The following is a 14,473-nucleotide window of genomic DNA, read 5'->3' as shown; positions in this document are numbered from 1 at the left end:
TTTTATTATTTTCAGTAAAAATAAATTAAATTTGAAGCTATATGACCTATAAAGTAACTATATAAGTATATAACATATAAGTATGTTCTGTACTATTTCATAAAATTTTATAATAAGAGATAATGAAGTTGTCTAGCATAGAAAATTCTAGAGTACTAAATGTTTTATACATAAACACAAAACATTATATACAGATGAAAAAAAATAAATATTTTTAATACTAATATTCATAACCCATTCGGGTTTCTAAAAATGCAAAAAAATTCAATACAACAAATTTATAATTATTTGTTATTTATTACACATAACAACTAAATTCTTAAATATTTCAATTTAGTAAATACTTTAGAGATAGCAAATTAATATAATACTTAAATCTGCATTAATATGCTACAAAAATGATTATATATCTATTATATTTTTATTGAATATCATTATGTATAGTAATAGTATAAAATAAAAAACTCTCAATGGAATAATGTGTATTACAAACATGAACATAAAATTTAATGTAAATATTACAAATTAATAAATAATTTACCATTTAGGAAAAACGGAAAGGAAATCATAAATAAGAACTATTTTGAAGACAATACAGGTTTTTTTAGTGGAGTTTGTTTTAATTGAAGGATGATAGACCTCATGCGTGTAACATCCTTACTAGCACGATTGGATTTTGGATTAAAATCACAAAGTTTTGAAATACGGTCCCATTCAGTTCCTGGTTCAATTTCATCAGATTCAGCAACAAACTGTTTTTCTGCATTGCTAAATTAACATTAAAATTATATCATGTTGTCATCAATTATGAAGTGTACAAGATACTTTTATGTTGCAATTAAAAAATTAATATTATCAGTTTAATAAATCACAAATTATACTACTTACATTGCAGCTTCTCTATTCCAGGGAAGCATTATAAAAAAGTATATGTATAGTAAAAAAATAAAAGCTATTGAAATAAAAAAGTAATTACCGATTAACATCCTTAGTTTTAGCAATTTGTTCTTTGTGAATCTTGTACCATTCTTCCAATTCTTTTTTAGCTACCTGCCGTAATTCTTCTTTTTTTTTTTCTTCGTCAGCATCTATTTAAATGTATTCAAAATGAATGAACTAAATACTTTTATACATGCTATAATTTTTAAACAATATTTTACCTTTTTCTTCTAATCGAGTTTTTTGCTGTTCTCGCCATTTTTTAATTTTCTCAGGTTCTTCTCGTTCAACTTTAGGTGTAATTATTGGTGATGATGTATCTAATACAAATAAAATATAAATAAGTCATTAAAATAATTAAATAGTATAAAATACATTTTTTATATCAATTACGCCCTAATTAATTTACTCACTGAGTTTTTTAGGTGATACCAATTTTACTGCACAGACATGTAAAAATTATAAAATAACTGTAACACCAATGATATAACTAGTATCTTTAAATAAATGTTTTGCACAGGAGCATTCATCATACACAAAATTTAATTTTTTAATTTTTAATGCCATTCCACTTGTGTTATTTTTAAATTATAAATTATATTACAAAATTTCAGACTATTTAAATTTTGTTTGATAAATAATAACCCAGTATTGATAAGACTAGGAGACTAGTCAATAAAAAGTGAATATTAATCACAAATATAAGGTTTTAAATTTTTAATTTTCAAAACATTTTACTAAAATAATATTATAACAAGTTTACAAAACAAAATATATATACAAGTAATATACTTGTAAATATTAAATTCTTAGGGTTTAACTAATTATTTTTAAGTAATTAGTAACAAAACAATATGCAGTATATTAATATTATAACTTAAATTATAACATATTCCCATATATTTACTTACCATCATCACTATGTGCAGCTGTAAAACCATTAGTTAATCCATTTTCTAAAAACGAATAAAAAATAAAAATAAAACAGCACTTGCAAATAATAAAAAAAAAGCAACACAAACAAATTAATTCAAATAATTTTCAAATTAATGGATTATTAAATAAAAAAAATAATGATATTTGTGAGTTTAATAATTTTCTTTTTCATACTATAGAATTCATTTTTTCCCAAAATTAACATCTACAATATATATTTACTAAAACTAATAAATCACATATTTAAATATTATAAAATTTTATAGTTTGATTTTATAGTATGATTTTATAGTTAAACAATTTAATTTTAAACTTTAATACACAACATGAAATTTTGGAACTGAAATATAATTTTCAATCACTTCAATGTGTTTTAAATGTTGAATAAAATGTTTTCTACAACATTTGAATTACTATTCTTAATTTGATGAAGTTTTTATAAAAAAATAAATAAAACAAGAAATTATAACAATTAAAACAAAATTTACGTCAGTTTAAGTATTTCTATAAATAGTTGAAAAATGCATATTAAAGAAGTTCAAAACTAATATCATTCATACATTTAAGAGCTTATACCATTTGCCTAATATTTTTAAGTAAATAATGTTTAAACAATACAAAATATTAAAATTAATTTAACATGTTGACTGCAATGAGCCTGTCAGCGACCTAAGACAAGTATGTTAATGTGGAACAATTTAGATTGCTGGTGATTTAAGCCACTGATTTTAATCGACTATATTTTTATATGGCTTAGAGATAAAGACTTCTTAAGGATACTGCCAGCAGGCTTATGATAATCAACGTATTAATACACATTTTTTACAAAGAAGTATAATAGAACCAGAGTAGTAATAAAGTTTTATTTAATATTACATAAATCATATTAAATTGCACCCACATTTGGAACAACTAATCTTTATGAACTGAGAATAATAAGAATAAAAGGAAAATACTTTGATCACAATTTGAATCTGACAACTCACCATTTGCAGAATTTGTTAATTGATTTTCTGCACTATCAATTATTTCAAAGCTGCTTCCAGAACCTAATTATAAATAAAATGCATAACATAACATGCAGAAAAAAGGAAAATATAATAAAAAAAAAGCTTCACAAAGCAAGCAAATGGCAGTATTTTGCTAGAGATTAACTAATGATAATTACCATTTGACAATGTTTGTGTAACACCTATCGGTACATTGGTCGTGTTGAGATCGTCTTCTAACCCAGCTAGTTGAGTTTGTTCACGAGCCAAAAATTCTGCGGCGGGATCGACGTCTCCGTCCTCAAAGTTGTCACCAAAGTTATCCATGATTACTATGACGAGAAAATAATTAAATGGTTTAGTATTATAATGGATGTACCTAAATTATGCACGATCCAAAACGGTAAAATTAATCGTATAAGGTTGGAAAAAAAGGAGTCGGAAAGAGGCGTTTCAACATTTAATTCCCAACGGATTGACGATGACGTGTAAAAATAATTAACAACTTACGTAATAAAGTTTGAAATTCCACCGAACACTCGTATTAGTCCGGGATTTACGCTAATAATCAGCTCACAGTCAGGATACTTTCAGTTATTAATTCACCAATGTAAAAGTTGTCAGTGGAAAAAAGAGACGGGAAATCTTTCAACTATTGGCCACTGAGATCGTAAATCTAATAACTTCTGTTCGAAGAAAGATAAAGTGGTTAGGTTATGACGTTTTGTAGGGTTACTTATCACTCATAATGAAGATAAAAGCCTCTTAAAAATACAAATTATATAACTTACGATAATTAAGTTATTATAAATGGACAAGCTGTTTTTGTAACTGACCAATCTGAATATCATACATAATTCCTTTGATAACGAATAATGTGTTTAACATGTTGTAGCTGAAATTTAAGCACTTTTTGTCGATCGTGTTGTCAAATCGTCTACACAAATATTTAATAACATTACTATAAAATTGTATGATTAATTTTTATCATTGTAGTGTTTAATTTGATTTCATGGCTGTAAGTATTTGAATGTCTACATTATATTTTAATTTGTTGTTGTATTGTTTTGTTATAAAAAAAAAAAATTATTTATTTTAACTAATATTATATTTTAAAAATGTTTATATAAAAAATACAACTAAGTAATTGAAGTACTGATACCTATACCAAAAAAAATAAAAGAAATCTGAAAGTCTAATAACACATTTGTCAAAAATAATTCATAAAAAAATAGAAGCAAAAAATAAATAATAATTTGGAGGAAGATCAATTTGGTTTTAGGAAAAATAAAGGAACCTGGGAAACAATATTGTGTCTAAGGATAATCATGGAAAAGATAAAGTAAATAAATCGAAGTATATAACGTTCATAAACTTTGAAAAAGCCTTTCTTCCAAAAAATATATAAACTACTATGAAAAAACAGTAATGGATGTAATGAAGTTCCATTGAAGTCATTGAATCAATCTAAGAATTGAAAAAAAAAAATTGAAGTACTTTAAAATCTATTAGACAACATAATTGTTAACTTAAAAAATCAGCTTATTACAGCTACTTAGATATTATATATTAAGTATTATATATATATATATATATATATATATAAAATTTAAAATTTAAACGATTTTTACAATTTCTTGTTTTTAGATTACAATTAAAATGTTTTTTTTTTTAACGTTATTGAATTATTTGTATTTTAAAGATTAGAGAATACCTTATAATAGCTAATGTGTTTAGATTAAATAAATAACTCAATAATACTTTGAAGTAAAGTGATGATTAATTTCAATCATCAAATAATTGTTAGTTTTTATTAATTTAAAAATTAATCTTTGTGTTTATTAATAAATATTAAAAATTTTTTTTAGGAATTGCAAGATGATGAAGACATAGGACCTTCTGAATTAGATAGAACATTTATTTTTGAAGATGAAGGACATACACTAGGTTCATTAATAACTTATGTTTTAGAAAGTTTTCCAGAAACGGATTTTTGTGCTTATTCCATTAGACATCCATCAGAAAATAAAATGTATTTAAGATTAAAAGTTAAAGAGGGAAATACTGTTGAAGATGTCTTTAAACATGGTATTCAAGAACTTAATAAAATGTTAAATCATGTTAAAAAAACATTTAAAGTATGTAAAATGTTTAATATTTCATAGTAGCTTTAGCATATTGTCCTTATATATATGTGAATTTTTTCTTTTTTAGAAATCCATTTCTGCATATGAAGAAAATACATCAACTGCATAAAAATTATTAATTATATTAAAATAAATTAAAATCATGTGAAAAGAAAATGTAATTTATTAATAAAAAAATATTACAATAGTAATTATAAGACTTTATATCGAGCCTTATTAACCATATGATGTGCAGAAGTTTGCATTTTCAATAATTCTTCTTTTATAAGACGTGTAATTTCTATTTTGGCTTTAGAAACAGCCAATTCATCAGTACTTTCAATAGCTAAGAACAGTTTACGCTCTCCATCAGGAGGATTTTTAGGTGGTGGATAATAAGTACCTCGAACTGTTATACCAGCTTCTGAATATTCTGATATTTGTGCTAAAGCCTCCTAAAATGTGTTTTTAAGTTAAAGTACAGTTAAAATTTAGACCAAAATCAGAAAGTTTTTTACTTACCTTAGAAGTAACTCTCCACCTAGCTTGTTGAGGGAAATCATTAATTTCTAATTCTTCTTCATACTTTCTAAATGTTTCTTCCATTCCAGCTTCTTGACCATCTCCACATTCACTCTCACCATCTTCATCTTTAGGTTGATAATTAAGGCGTGTGTTTAATTTAGCAGCTAATTGTTCAGCAACAGTCTTGGCAGTAATGACTGGTTGAGAACTAGCAAGTCCGCCTTTAAATATAGCTTCTGCCGTTTGTTGTGAAGCACCTTTAGCATCTGGACCAAGATTCTTAGCTATATGAATGCGAGAAGCTAAACGTTTAGCCAATTCAAGTCTTTCTGATGCTTGAGGAGTTCCATTAACTTCCACTAAAAAATATTTTAATTTAAGTTATAACCATTTAAATGTTACAAGAATTATATAATAGTAACATAATATAATTATTTGGCATTTAATTTTTTTTCAATCAACTAAAAATTTATAAAATGAGTCTTTTATAAACTCATAAAAATTCAGACGTATAAAAGATAACATAATTCTAATGTTAGACAATAAAATTAAATAGGGTTTCAAAAAGAAATTTTAACTGATGAATGAAAAAGTTCTTTAAAAATATTACATGAAAAAATGGACAAAACTTCTATATCAGATAAGATAACAGTGATGGATGATTGTTATTGCTGTATTGGTCTTTTAAACTTAAAATCAATGTAACATTATTCTAAAAATAAAGATTTTTAATGAAAGAGATCAGGTGGATCAGTTTATGTGTCTTTAAATGGTTGATGTAGTAAAAGAAACTTTTTTTATTTAGAATTTTTAAATGTTCATGTTTTGCAAAAAGGAAGATATCTAGGTAGGTAAGTAAATTATAATAAATTGTTAAATTCGCCAGTGTTATCAAAATATAATACATTAAAATTTGAGAAGAATCAAAAATAAATGTCTATAAAACAGTCAGAATTTCATTAAAATATAACAAAACAGTGAAATGTCTTTAATATATTTATGTAAATATTTAGTAAATATTTCCAGACAATAAATTGAATATTTATAAAATTATAACTAAATAATTAATATAGTTCAAAATCGTTATTAATTATATATACACACAATATCATTGAAAAGTTTAGTATTCGAACACTAGTAAACTTTTTTTTTAAATCTAGATATGTATGAAGAACTTTATTAAATTACAATAGACAACATTGCCCATTAGAAACCTTGATTGTGATGATCAAATTAAGTTCTGGTCAAAAATAGGTAGTAAAAAAAAAATGGTTATCATCATCACATGGTTATAACCAATACATTCCTAGATTCATTCAAAATCTTTAAAATTGTTTAGCTATTTTAGGCTTATATGAAAACTTATTATTCCGGTTTCCTCAATTATTTTATATCTTTTTATAAAAACATAAATTAATAAGACATCTTCATATTTACTTGAAGCTAAAAATATTTTCCCAATAGGGTTACTGATAGAGTTAATATACTACCAATATTAAACATGTTACAAATTATTACTCAACTAACCGAAGTTATAAAAAAACCTTTTCTCCAAAAAACTCTATCATATAAAAAAACTTGAATAGTAATTGCATGAATAATTTCTGACACAACCCGTGACCATAATTTCACATTTATACATATAGATAATTAATAATAATTACTTAAACCAGTAAAATTTGGAAATCCTATAGCACTAGCTTTAACTTCTTTCACAATTCGTTTTGGAGCAAGCATTGTTTCAATTTGTTGATCAATATCTCCTTCAATATCTTCATCATCAGAATCTTGAAGTCCAAGGGCAGCTTTCTGTAATTTTTTCTTTTCATTAGCCATAACAGCTTCTGTTTCATCAAATTTAAATCCTTTCCCACTAAAACCACCACCGGTGTGAACTTGTTTTCCTTCCTAGAAACAATAATAATTTTATTAGTAGAACGTATATCAGAATTGAAACAATGATCCCCAATTTTCTATTAATGGTATCATACTATTTTACTTTTTTTTTGCTAGATGATCACAAAAAACTTTTTAATGCATGACAAGCCCAAAATCAATGTCACAAATTGATTCACATAAGAGATTTGCAAGAAATCTCTTAAAAATATTAATTTTTAGATTTAAAATAATGTTCTAAAGACAATTAGATAAAACCCAGGTTTGAAAATAAAAAAAAAATTTCAAAAGATTTTTTATTTGATCACTCCAGAATAAGTGTATACTAGTTTCAGAAACACCTGTATGTGATTATTTTAAGATATATAGTCTACACATTTTTGTTAGTATTTAACTTTTGAAATAATATTTATGTTTTTAATCATCTACCTCAAATATTTTTGATATTGAAATGATAATTTAATTACCATTTTTGCTTAAGGTCAGTCATAATTTGCACCCCATACTTAAGGGAAACAAAGTTGGAATTATGATGTTGATTTTAATTTTATTCTCTAAATCTCATAATTTCATTTGAAATAATACAAATTTAAAAAAAAACATATTTTATACTTTTATATTACTTACAGCTGCTTGTTTTGCTTGATAGCGTAACCACATTGTCCTTAATGATTCTGGTACTTGAACATTTGATGTTTCTAGAGCTCTTATTAAATCACCAGCAAATCTTTCTTGGTCAGGGGAAACTAATGTGTAAGCAAATCCTTTATTACCTGCCCTAAAATTTTAATTGCAAATAAAATAAATTTATATTAAATTAGATTATTTAGTGTATTTAAGTATACATCTTATTAATGTTTAATATTTTAGGTATTTAATTTTTAATTGATTACCTTCCAGTTCTGCCACACCTATGAACATAATCTTCATAATGATTTGGACAATCATAATTAACAACCAATATTAAATCTTTGACATCTAATCCTCTGGCTGCAACAGATGTTGCCACCAACAACTTCACTTGACCACTTTTAAAATCAACTATTGTACTATCTCTGTCATATTGATCAATAGCACCATGTAAAGACATACAGGGATATGAAGCTTTCAGCAACTTTTGTAGTAAAGTATCTGCATTTTCATGAGTATCCACAAAAACAATACAGCTACCTTTTTCATAATATATTCCCAATACTTCAAGTAATTTCATAAATTTCTGTTCTTCTTCAACAATAATTACATGTTGTTCAACTTCTTTGGCTACAACACTTCTGCCTCCAATCTACAAAAATTAAATATACATTTAATTTATTAACACAAATATGGTGACCTAAACATACTTGTACTTCAACTGGTTTTTGTAATATTCGTCTTGCTAAAGCTTCCATTTGACGAGGAAACGTAGCACTAAACATAACAGTTTGACGATCAGGACGTATATTATCAATTACTCTCATTACTTGTGGTTCAAATCCCATGTCAAACATACGATCTGCTTCATCTAATACCACATACGTCACTCTTCTTAAATTGGTAACTCTACCTAAAAAAAAAAAAAAAAAATCTAAGATTTTTTTAATCCAAATCATGATCAAAAGAATGATTATAACTTTTAAAATATTAACCATTATTTGCAGCCAACATATCTATCATTCTACCAGGTGTACAAACAATAATTTCAGCTCCCCGTTTTAATTCAGCAATTTGTTCCGATATTCCAGTACCACCATAAACTGATACAACTCTTAACCCTAAGCTTTTAGTAAATTTACGGGCTTCTTTTCCAGTCTGCATGCATAGTTCTCTTGTGGGTGCCATAACAATAGCTAAATCAATGAAATATATACAAAAATTAAAACAAAATAAATAAAAATTAAAATATAATGCTATAAAAATAACTATGTTAAGACTTATTTTTAATACAAATACTTGAAGTCATATATTTAGATAGTTTATATTAGGGATGAGCAAAAAACATTGATGTTTTAGGTCGATATATCATTGTTTTGACATCTATGATTTGCTTTCGATTAATAATTAAATATCGATGTTCATGATTGAAATGTTCAAATTTTTTTTGTTTGTATTATTTTAGTTTGCAGTGTACAACATACAGTTATAATTAGAGCTCATAAGTTCATGCACTAAACAACGCATAAATAAGCATGCAATAATGCACTAACAATTGATCAAATATGCATTAAAAATCCTTAACTATGAACGAAAAAAATGTATAAGCATTTTTAAAAGTTATATTTTTTCTTCGGTTACATTTTATTAAAATTATAATTAATGAACACACATTGAGACGAAAATAGATAGATAGTAATGGACATGTCAATAGAAGGAGAGTGGTAGTGGAGCGCAATAACATCATTTCCGTGGTACTGTTTTTAACTAATAAAACTTAATGTCAGTATTTTAACTCTTGAATTTATTATTTAATCAGAAAAATAGTACACTGTACAGATAATATAAGGTGTGCAACAGATGGCAGCTCTAGAGGGAAAATATTTTTTTTCAATGTTCTTAAACATTGATGGTTTTTCACCAATAAATTGAAAACATCTATATTTTAAAAATCGATATATCGATGTTCAAACAATTTTGCCCATCCCTAGTTTATATATTAAATTAAATCATTATTTTCTGTAAGATATATTTTTAAATTAAATAAGTTAAAATAAAATTTTAAAAATAGATATTTTTTATACAAATAAGCTATTTGAAAATATAAGTGTCAACTACAAATTCATTTAAATATAACTCATCAATGATTACTTATTTAACTATTCTAACCAATTGGTCCGTCAGTATCTTCTAAAGGAGGCTGATCCATAATATGCCTAAACATTGGCAATAAAAATGCCAGAGTTTTTCCACTTCCAGTTTTTGCAATACCAATAAGATCACGCCCTGACATAATAGCAGGAATAGCTTGTGCTTGAATTGGTGTAGGTTTTTCATAATTATGTTTTTTTAAATTATCCATTATTTTTTTGCTGACACCGCAATGAGCCCATACTTTTATCGGACGTGGACAGCCTTTACCTTTTACTCGAACACCTTCTAATTCCTAGTAAAATAAAGAATTAAATATACTAATTGAATTTATTTAACTTTTAAATACCTCTTTATATTTTTCAATTTCTTCAGTAGTCATACGTGTTATTTCTGGTACTTCAACATAAAAATTTTTTCTAAATGGTAAATAACTCATGCCAGCATGATCAATTTTAGGCAATTCTTTTTTTTGTTTATTTGCTAAACTAGCAGCTGCTATATTCAAATCTTCTTGTTCTTCTTCAGACGAATACTGGAAATATTTTAAATTATACATAAATAGAATAAATACTAGTTAATATTAATTCTTAATATACTTCTAAAGCATCTTGATTTTGTTCTATGAGTTCACCTCTGGTGTTGTTATCCTTTTTTTTTGCTACTCCAGATACAATTACAACTCCAGAACTAGTAGTGTCAACTCCTGGATTTTGTTTAAGATCATTAGAGAAATTTTTTTCAGATATATTACTTCGATGTCCATCAACTTTATTAACCTTACGCACTTCTTCTTGAACGCCCTTAAAAAAAGATAATTATTAAATAATACTGATTTATTAATTTCTTTGTTATATACTGTTATGCATTTATAAGGCACGAGAGGGTACAAGAGAGTTAACCTACAATAGGTCAATAATTCTGCCAACACCAATGTATAATTTTAATATTTTAGATTTGAAAATATGAGTTGAAATACTATTGTAGATAGTAGATGTACAATTATAATAATTACATAAATAATCATCAGTTCATACATTTTCTTGCACTAAAAATCTTAATGGTACTAACAATACAAATATCATTTGAAATTAATTTTGGTGATTATTACCTGCATAAAAGCATCTAAAGGATCAATTTCTTCTTCTTCAACAATTTTTTCTGCATTATTTTTTCCATCTTCTTCTTCATCACTGTCATCTTCTAAATTCCATTTTTTTGATGGTATTTGTAGATTAGCTATAATTAAGTATTTAAAAATTAATATTCAATAGAAATTTATTTTAACAGTTATCCAAATGTAAACAATAAAATTAAACAAATATAATTTTGATCTAGAATAAATCCACTTTCAAAAGAAATACTTAAAAATGTATATTTATTCATATTAATTATTAATAAGTTTTTAGTTACTTAAAACAATGAATTACAGAAATAATAAGACATAAAACTCATAACAATATATTAGGTCTTACACATGATAGTAGTTCGTACATCTTTCTTAACATTGTCTAATTCTTTTTTTTTTCGCTCTGCTCTCCAACGCTCAATACGTTCTCTCCGTTTTTGCATTTCTAATTCAAGCTTTTTTTGTTCGGTTTCCTAAAAAAGAATATATTCAATAATTTTCAATATAGAATATAATATTTAATTGTATTACCATATATTAAAATACAATTAAAAATGTTTGCTTAAATTTATTTTAGCCATCATTCAATGATCAGTAAATCTGAATATTCAATTTGGACGGACTGCCATCAGTGCCATCTAACGATCTGTTAAAAAGATATTTCAGTTAACGTTACAAAGAAAATAATGTTGGCTAAAGTAAATTTTAAACATATTTAAATATTAACAATTTTTTAATTAATTTAACCTTATCTGGATTGGTTGGATCAAAAGGTACTTCTTCAAGTTTACGCTCTGGTGACTTTCTTTTATTACGTGGTGAACGAGAACGGCGAGGAGATCTTGACTTTTTCCTATCCCTCCTATATAGTACAAATAATATTATATATAATCTATAATGCATTATTATTAACTAAAAATTCAAATTAATAAAAATTATTTTATAAATAATCAACAAAGTTTATAATTGACAAAAAAAAATTACTCATTAACATACTATATATTATGCAATATAATTTAACTATAAAACATAGCTTAATTTGATAGCTTAATCAATAATTTTAAACTGCAGAAAATTAGACCAAAAGAAAAACCGTTCATTTCTGTTTTTACTTTTTTACTCAATTTTTTTCTTAATTTAATTTTTTAAGTTCTTAAATAGTTTGTTTTTAAATATTATGTAATTATTATTTGATTTTAAAAATTTAAATCAAAAAGTTAATTTTCTTTTAGTTTCATATATTATATTTTTATATAAAAAATAGGCTGCATTCGAATTGGGTCCCAAATTTAAAATTACTGCACTAGTTAGGTTCCGAATTATTTTAGGTACTATACTAGTTGGGTCCTGAATTATTTTAGGTATACACTAGTTCCTGAATATTTTTGCTAAGTACTACATTATACAAACATTTTCCTTCCTATTTTAACAGACTTAGGACTGTCTTTGATCTATTTAGACCACAAGACCACATTTTTTAAAAATTCTATAATTTATATAATAGTATTGGAAAGTTAGTATAGAAGTATAATATTATAAATGTTAAAATGGGAAGGAAAATGTTAGTATAATGTAGTTCTTACCAAAAAATATTCAGGAACTAGTGTAATACCTAAAATAATTCAGAACCCAACTAGTGAAGTACATATAAAAATTCAAGACCCAATAAGTGTAGTAACTATAAAAATCCAGGACCCAATTAGTGTAGTACCTATAAAAATTTGGGACCCAACTAGTGTAGTACCTAAAAACATCAGGGACACAACTAGTATACTACCTGCGATTAACCCCTAGTACTTGGGACCCAACTCGGATGCTTCGAAAAAATGTACCCACATTATTATAATGTCAGTAGTATTAACAGTTTTATAGTATGAATCAGGACTTTAAAACAATATGCAGATATGATTGGAGGAAAAGGGAAAGAACAAATGTGTGTTGGTAACAGCTAAGTAATAATACTCTTGGAGAGTTATAGTCTAAAAAGGTTATAACGTCTGTTACAGATATAAATTATATAAATTCTATCACAAATTTAAAAATGAACATCAAATATTTTAATAAATAGTGCTATACAACAAAGAACTGTTATGGATATACATAAACACAATATTTTATTAAAATATATTAAGTATCAAAATTGAAGGTAACAATGATAAAAACTAAAAATTATTAATATAATAATATGTACAGTAATATGTCAAGATTTTTAGATAAAAAATTGAAATACAATAGCATAACATAAATTAAGAATATTTTAGTAATACAAAATTATATACATAAAAAGGGATAGAAAAAATACTTTTATAATAAAAAAAGCAGTTGGTATCTCTAACAAGTGTATTTTACTTATTTACTTGCTAAATATTTGAAGCAAAGTAGAAAGTGAAATTTTATTTTCATAAAAATACTTACGTTGATTTGTGTATCTTATGACGAGGAGATCTTGACCGCGATCGACTACGACGATGCCTGCGAGGACTACGAGAACGACTTCTTGATCTCTTACGATGAAGTCTATCACTATCAGTCATAAAAATGAAATAAATTAATAAATCTATTTAACAAATAGTTAAAAGAAACTTACTTTCCACTACGAACCATAGTTCAAATTTATTTAAATATGCATAAAACGAAGAAAAAAAGGCAATCAAGTGGCCAACTGGATAAGGCGGCAACACAGCCAAGCTATAGTCGCCGGTTCGAACTTCAGTAGTCGGCTACGAGTAGTTTATCTATACGTAGGGCGAGCGTCGATCACTGTTTTAGAGAGAGTGAGAGGAAGAGTGACAGAGAGAGTGAAAAAGATTGAACGAGATAGAGTGAGGGAGTGAGTGAGGAAATGAAAACCGCCATCCTCCCTCCCTAACATGATAAAAATTAGGTACCAACATAGAAACAAATTATAAGCAATATAATAATTATAATTAAATAATAAATTCATAAAACCTCTATTCGTTATTTTAATTCATATAATGATCATTAATTATTATTTGTTATATATTATATTCCAACTAGGTAAAGAGGTAAAGATACAGTCTATGGTCGTGAGTAGAGGTTGGTGACATGAGTCATCGCTAAAGGCGCAAAATCCACCCATGATACTTGTAACTTTTCAGAAGCCATAAAAATTTGATTTTTATTGTTCATAA

General features: G+C 25.7%; 3 protein-coding genes across 10 annotated transcripts; 1 reads left to right on the top strand and 2 right to left on the bottom strand.

The window, feature by feature from the left end:
- Positions 1–465: 465 nt before the first annotated feature.
- LOC112683591 (clathrin light chain) lies at positions 466–3,564 on the bottom strand. Of its 7 annotated transcripts, XM_025554676.1 has the most exons (9): positions 3,375–3,564; positions 3,044–3,196; positions 2,862–2,924; positions 1,851–1,895; positions 1,353–1,379; positions 1,161–1,259; positions 977–1,088; positions 889–900; positions 466–768 (listed from the first exon to the last, which is right to left on the bottom strand). In XM_025554676.1, exons 2-9 carry the CDS (start codon positions 3,189–3,191, stop codon positions 579–581), a joined length of 696 nt encoding a protein of 231 aa, XP_025410461.1. In that variant the 5' UTR covers positions 3,192–3,196; positions 3,375–3,564; the 3' UTR covers positions 466–578. The 7 variants fall into 7 exon arrangements, with proteins under 7 accessions (XP_025410461.1, XP_025410462.1, XP_025410464.1 ...); XM_025554677.1 differs by lacking the exon at positions 889–900; XM_025554679.1 differs by lacking the exon at positions 1,353–1,379.
- A 129-nt stretch (positions 3,565–3,693) lies between these two features.
- On the top strand, positions 3,694–5,162 carry LOC112683592 (probable DNA-directed RNA polymerases I and III subunit RPAC2). The gene is made up of 3 exons (XM_025554684.1): positions 3,694–3,882; positions 4,733–5,002; positions 5,079–5,162. The coding sequence occupies exons 1-3, from the start codon at positions 3,877–3,879 to the stop codon at positions 5,118–5,120; spliced, it is 318 nt and encodes a 105-aa protein (XP_025410469.1). The 5' UTR covers positions 3,694–3,876; the 3' UTR covers positions 5,121–5,162.
- On the bottom strand, positions 5,157–13,925 carry LOC112683590 (probable ATP-dependent RNA helicase DDX46). Of its 2 annotated transcripts, XM_025554674.1 has the most exons (15): positions 13,909–13,925; positions 13,737–13,844; positions 12,069–12,183; positions 11,668–11,794; positions 11,304–11,431; positions 10,792–10,995; positions 10,542–10,727; positions 10,211–10,487; positions 9,037–9,237; positions 8,752–8,954; positions 8,305–8,693; positions 8,039–8,189; positions 7,180–7,423; positions 5,513–5,874; positions 5,157–5,445 (listed from the first exon to the last, which is right to left on the bottom strand). In XM_025554674.1, exons 1-15 carry the CDS (start codon positions 13,923–13,925, stop codon positions 5,203–5,205), a joined length of 2,955 nt encoding a protein of 984 aa, XP_025410459.1. In that variant the 3' UTR covers positions 5,157–5,202. The 2 variants fall into 2 exon arrangements, with proteins under 2 accessions (XP_025410459.1, XP_025410460.1); XM_025554675.1 differs by lacking the exons at positions 12,069–12,183; positions 13,737–13,844; positions 13,909–13,925 and adding an exon at positions 11,853–11,951.
- Between the last annotated feature and the right edge of the window lie 548 nt (positions 13,926–14,473).

This window comes from Sipha flava, unplaced genomic scaffold (assembly GCF_003268045.1).
Source record: "Sipha flava isolate LNK unplaced genomic scaffold, YSA_version1 229_pilon_pilon, whole genome shotgun sequence".
Classification (NCBI taxonomy): Eukaryota; Metazoa; Arthropoda; class Insecta; order Hemiptera; family Aphididae; genus Sipha; species Sipha flava.
This window is presented reverse-complemented; position numbering and strand designations above follow the sequence as displayed.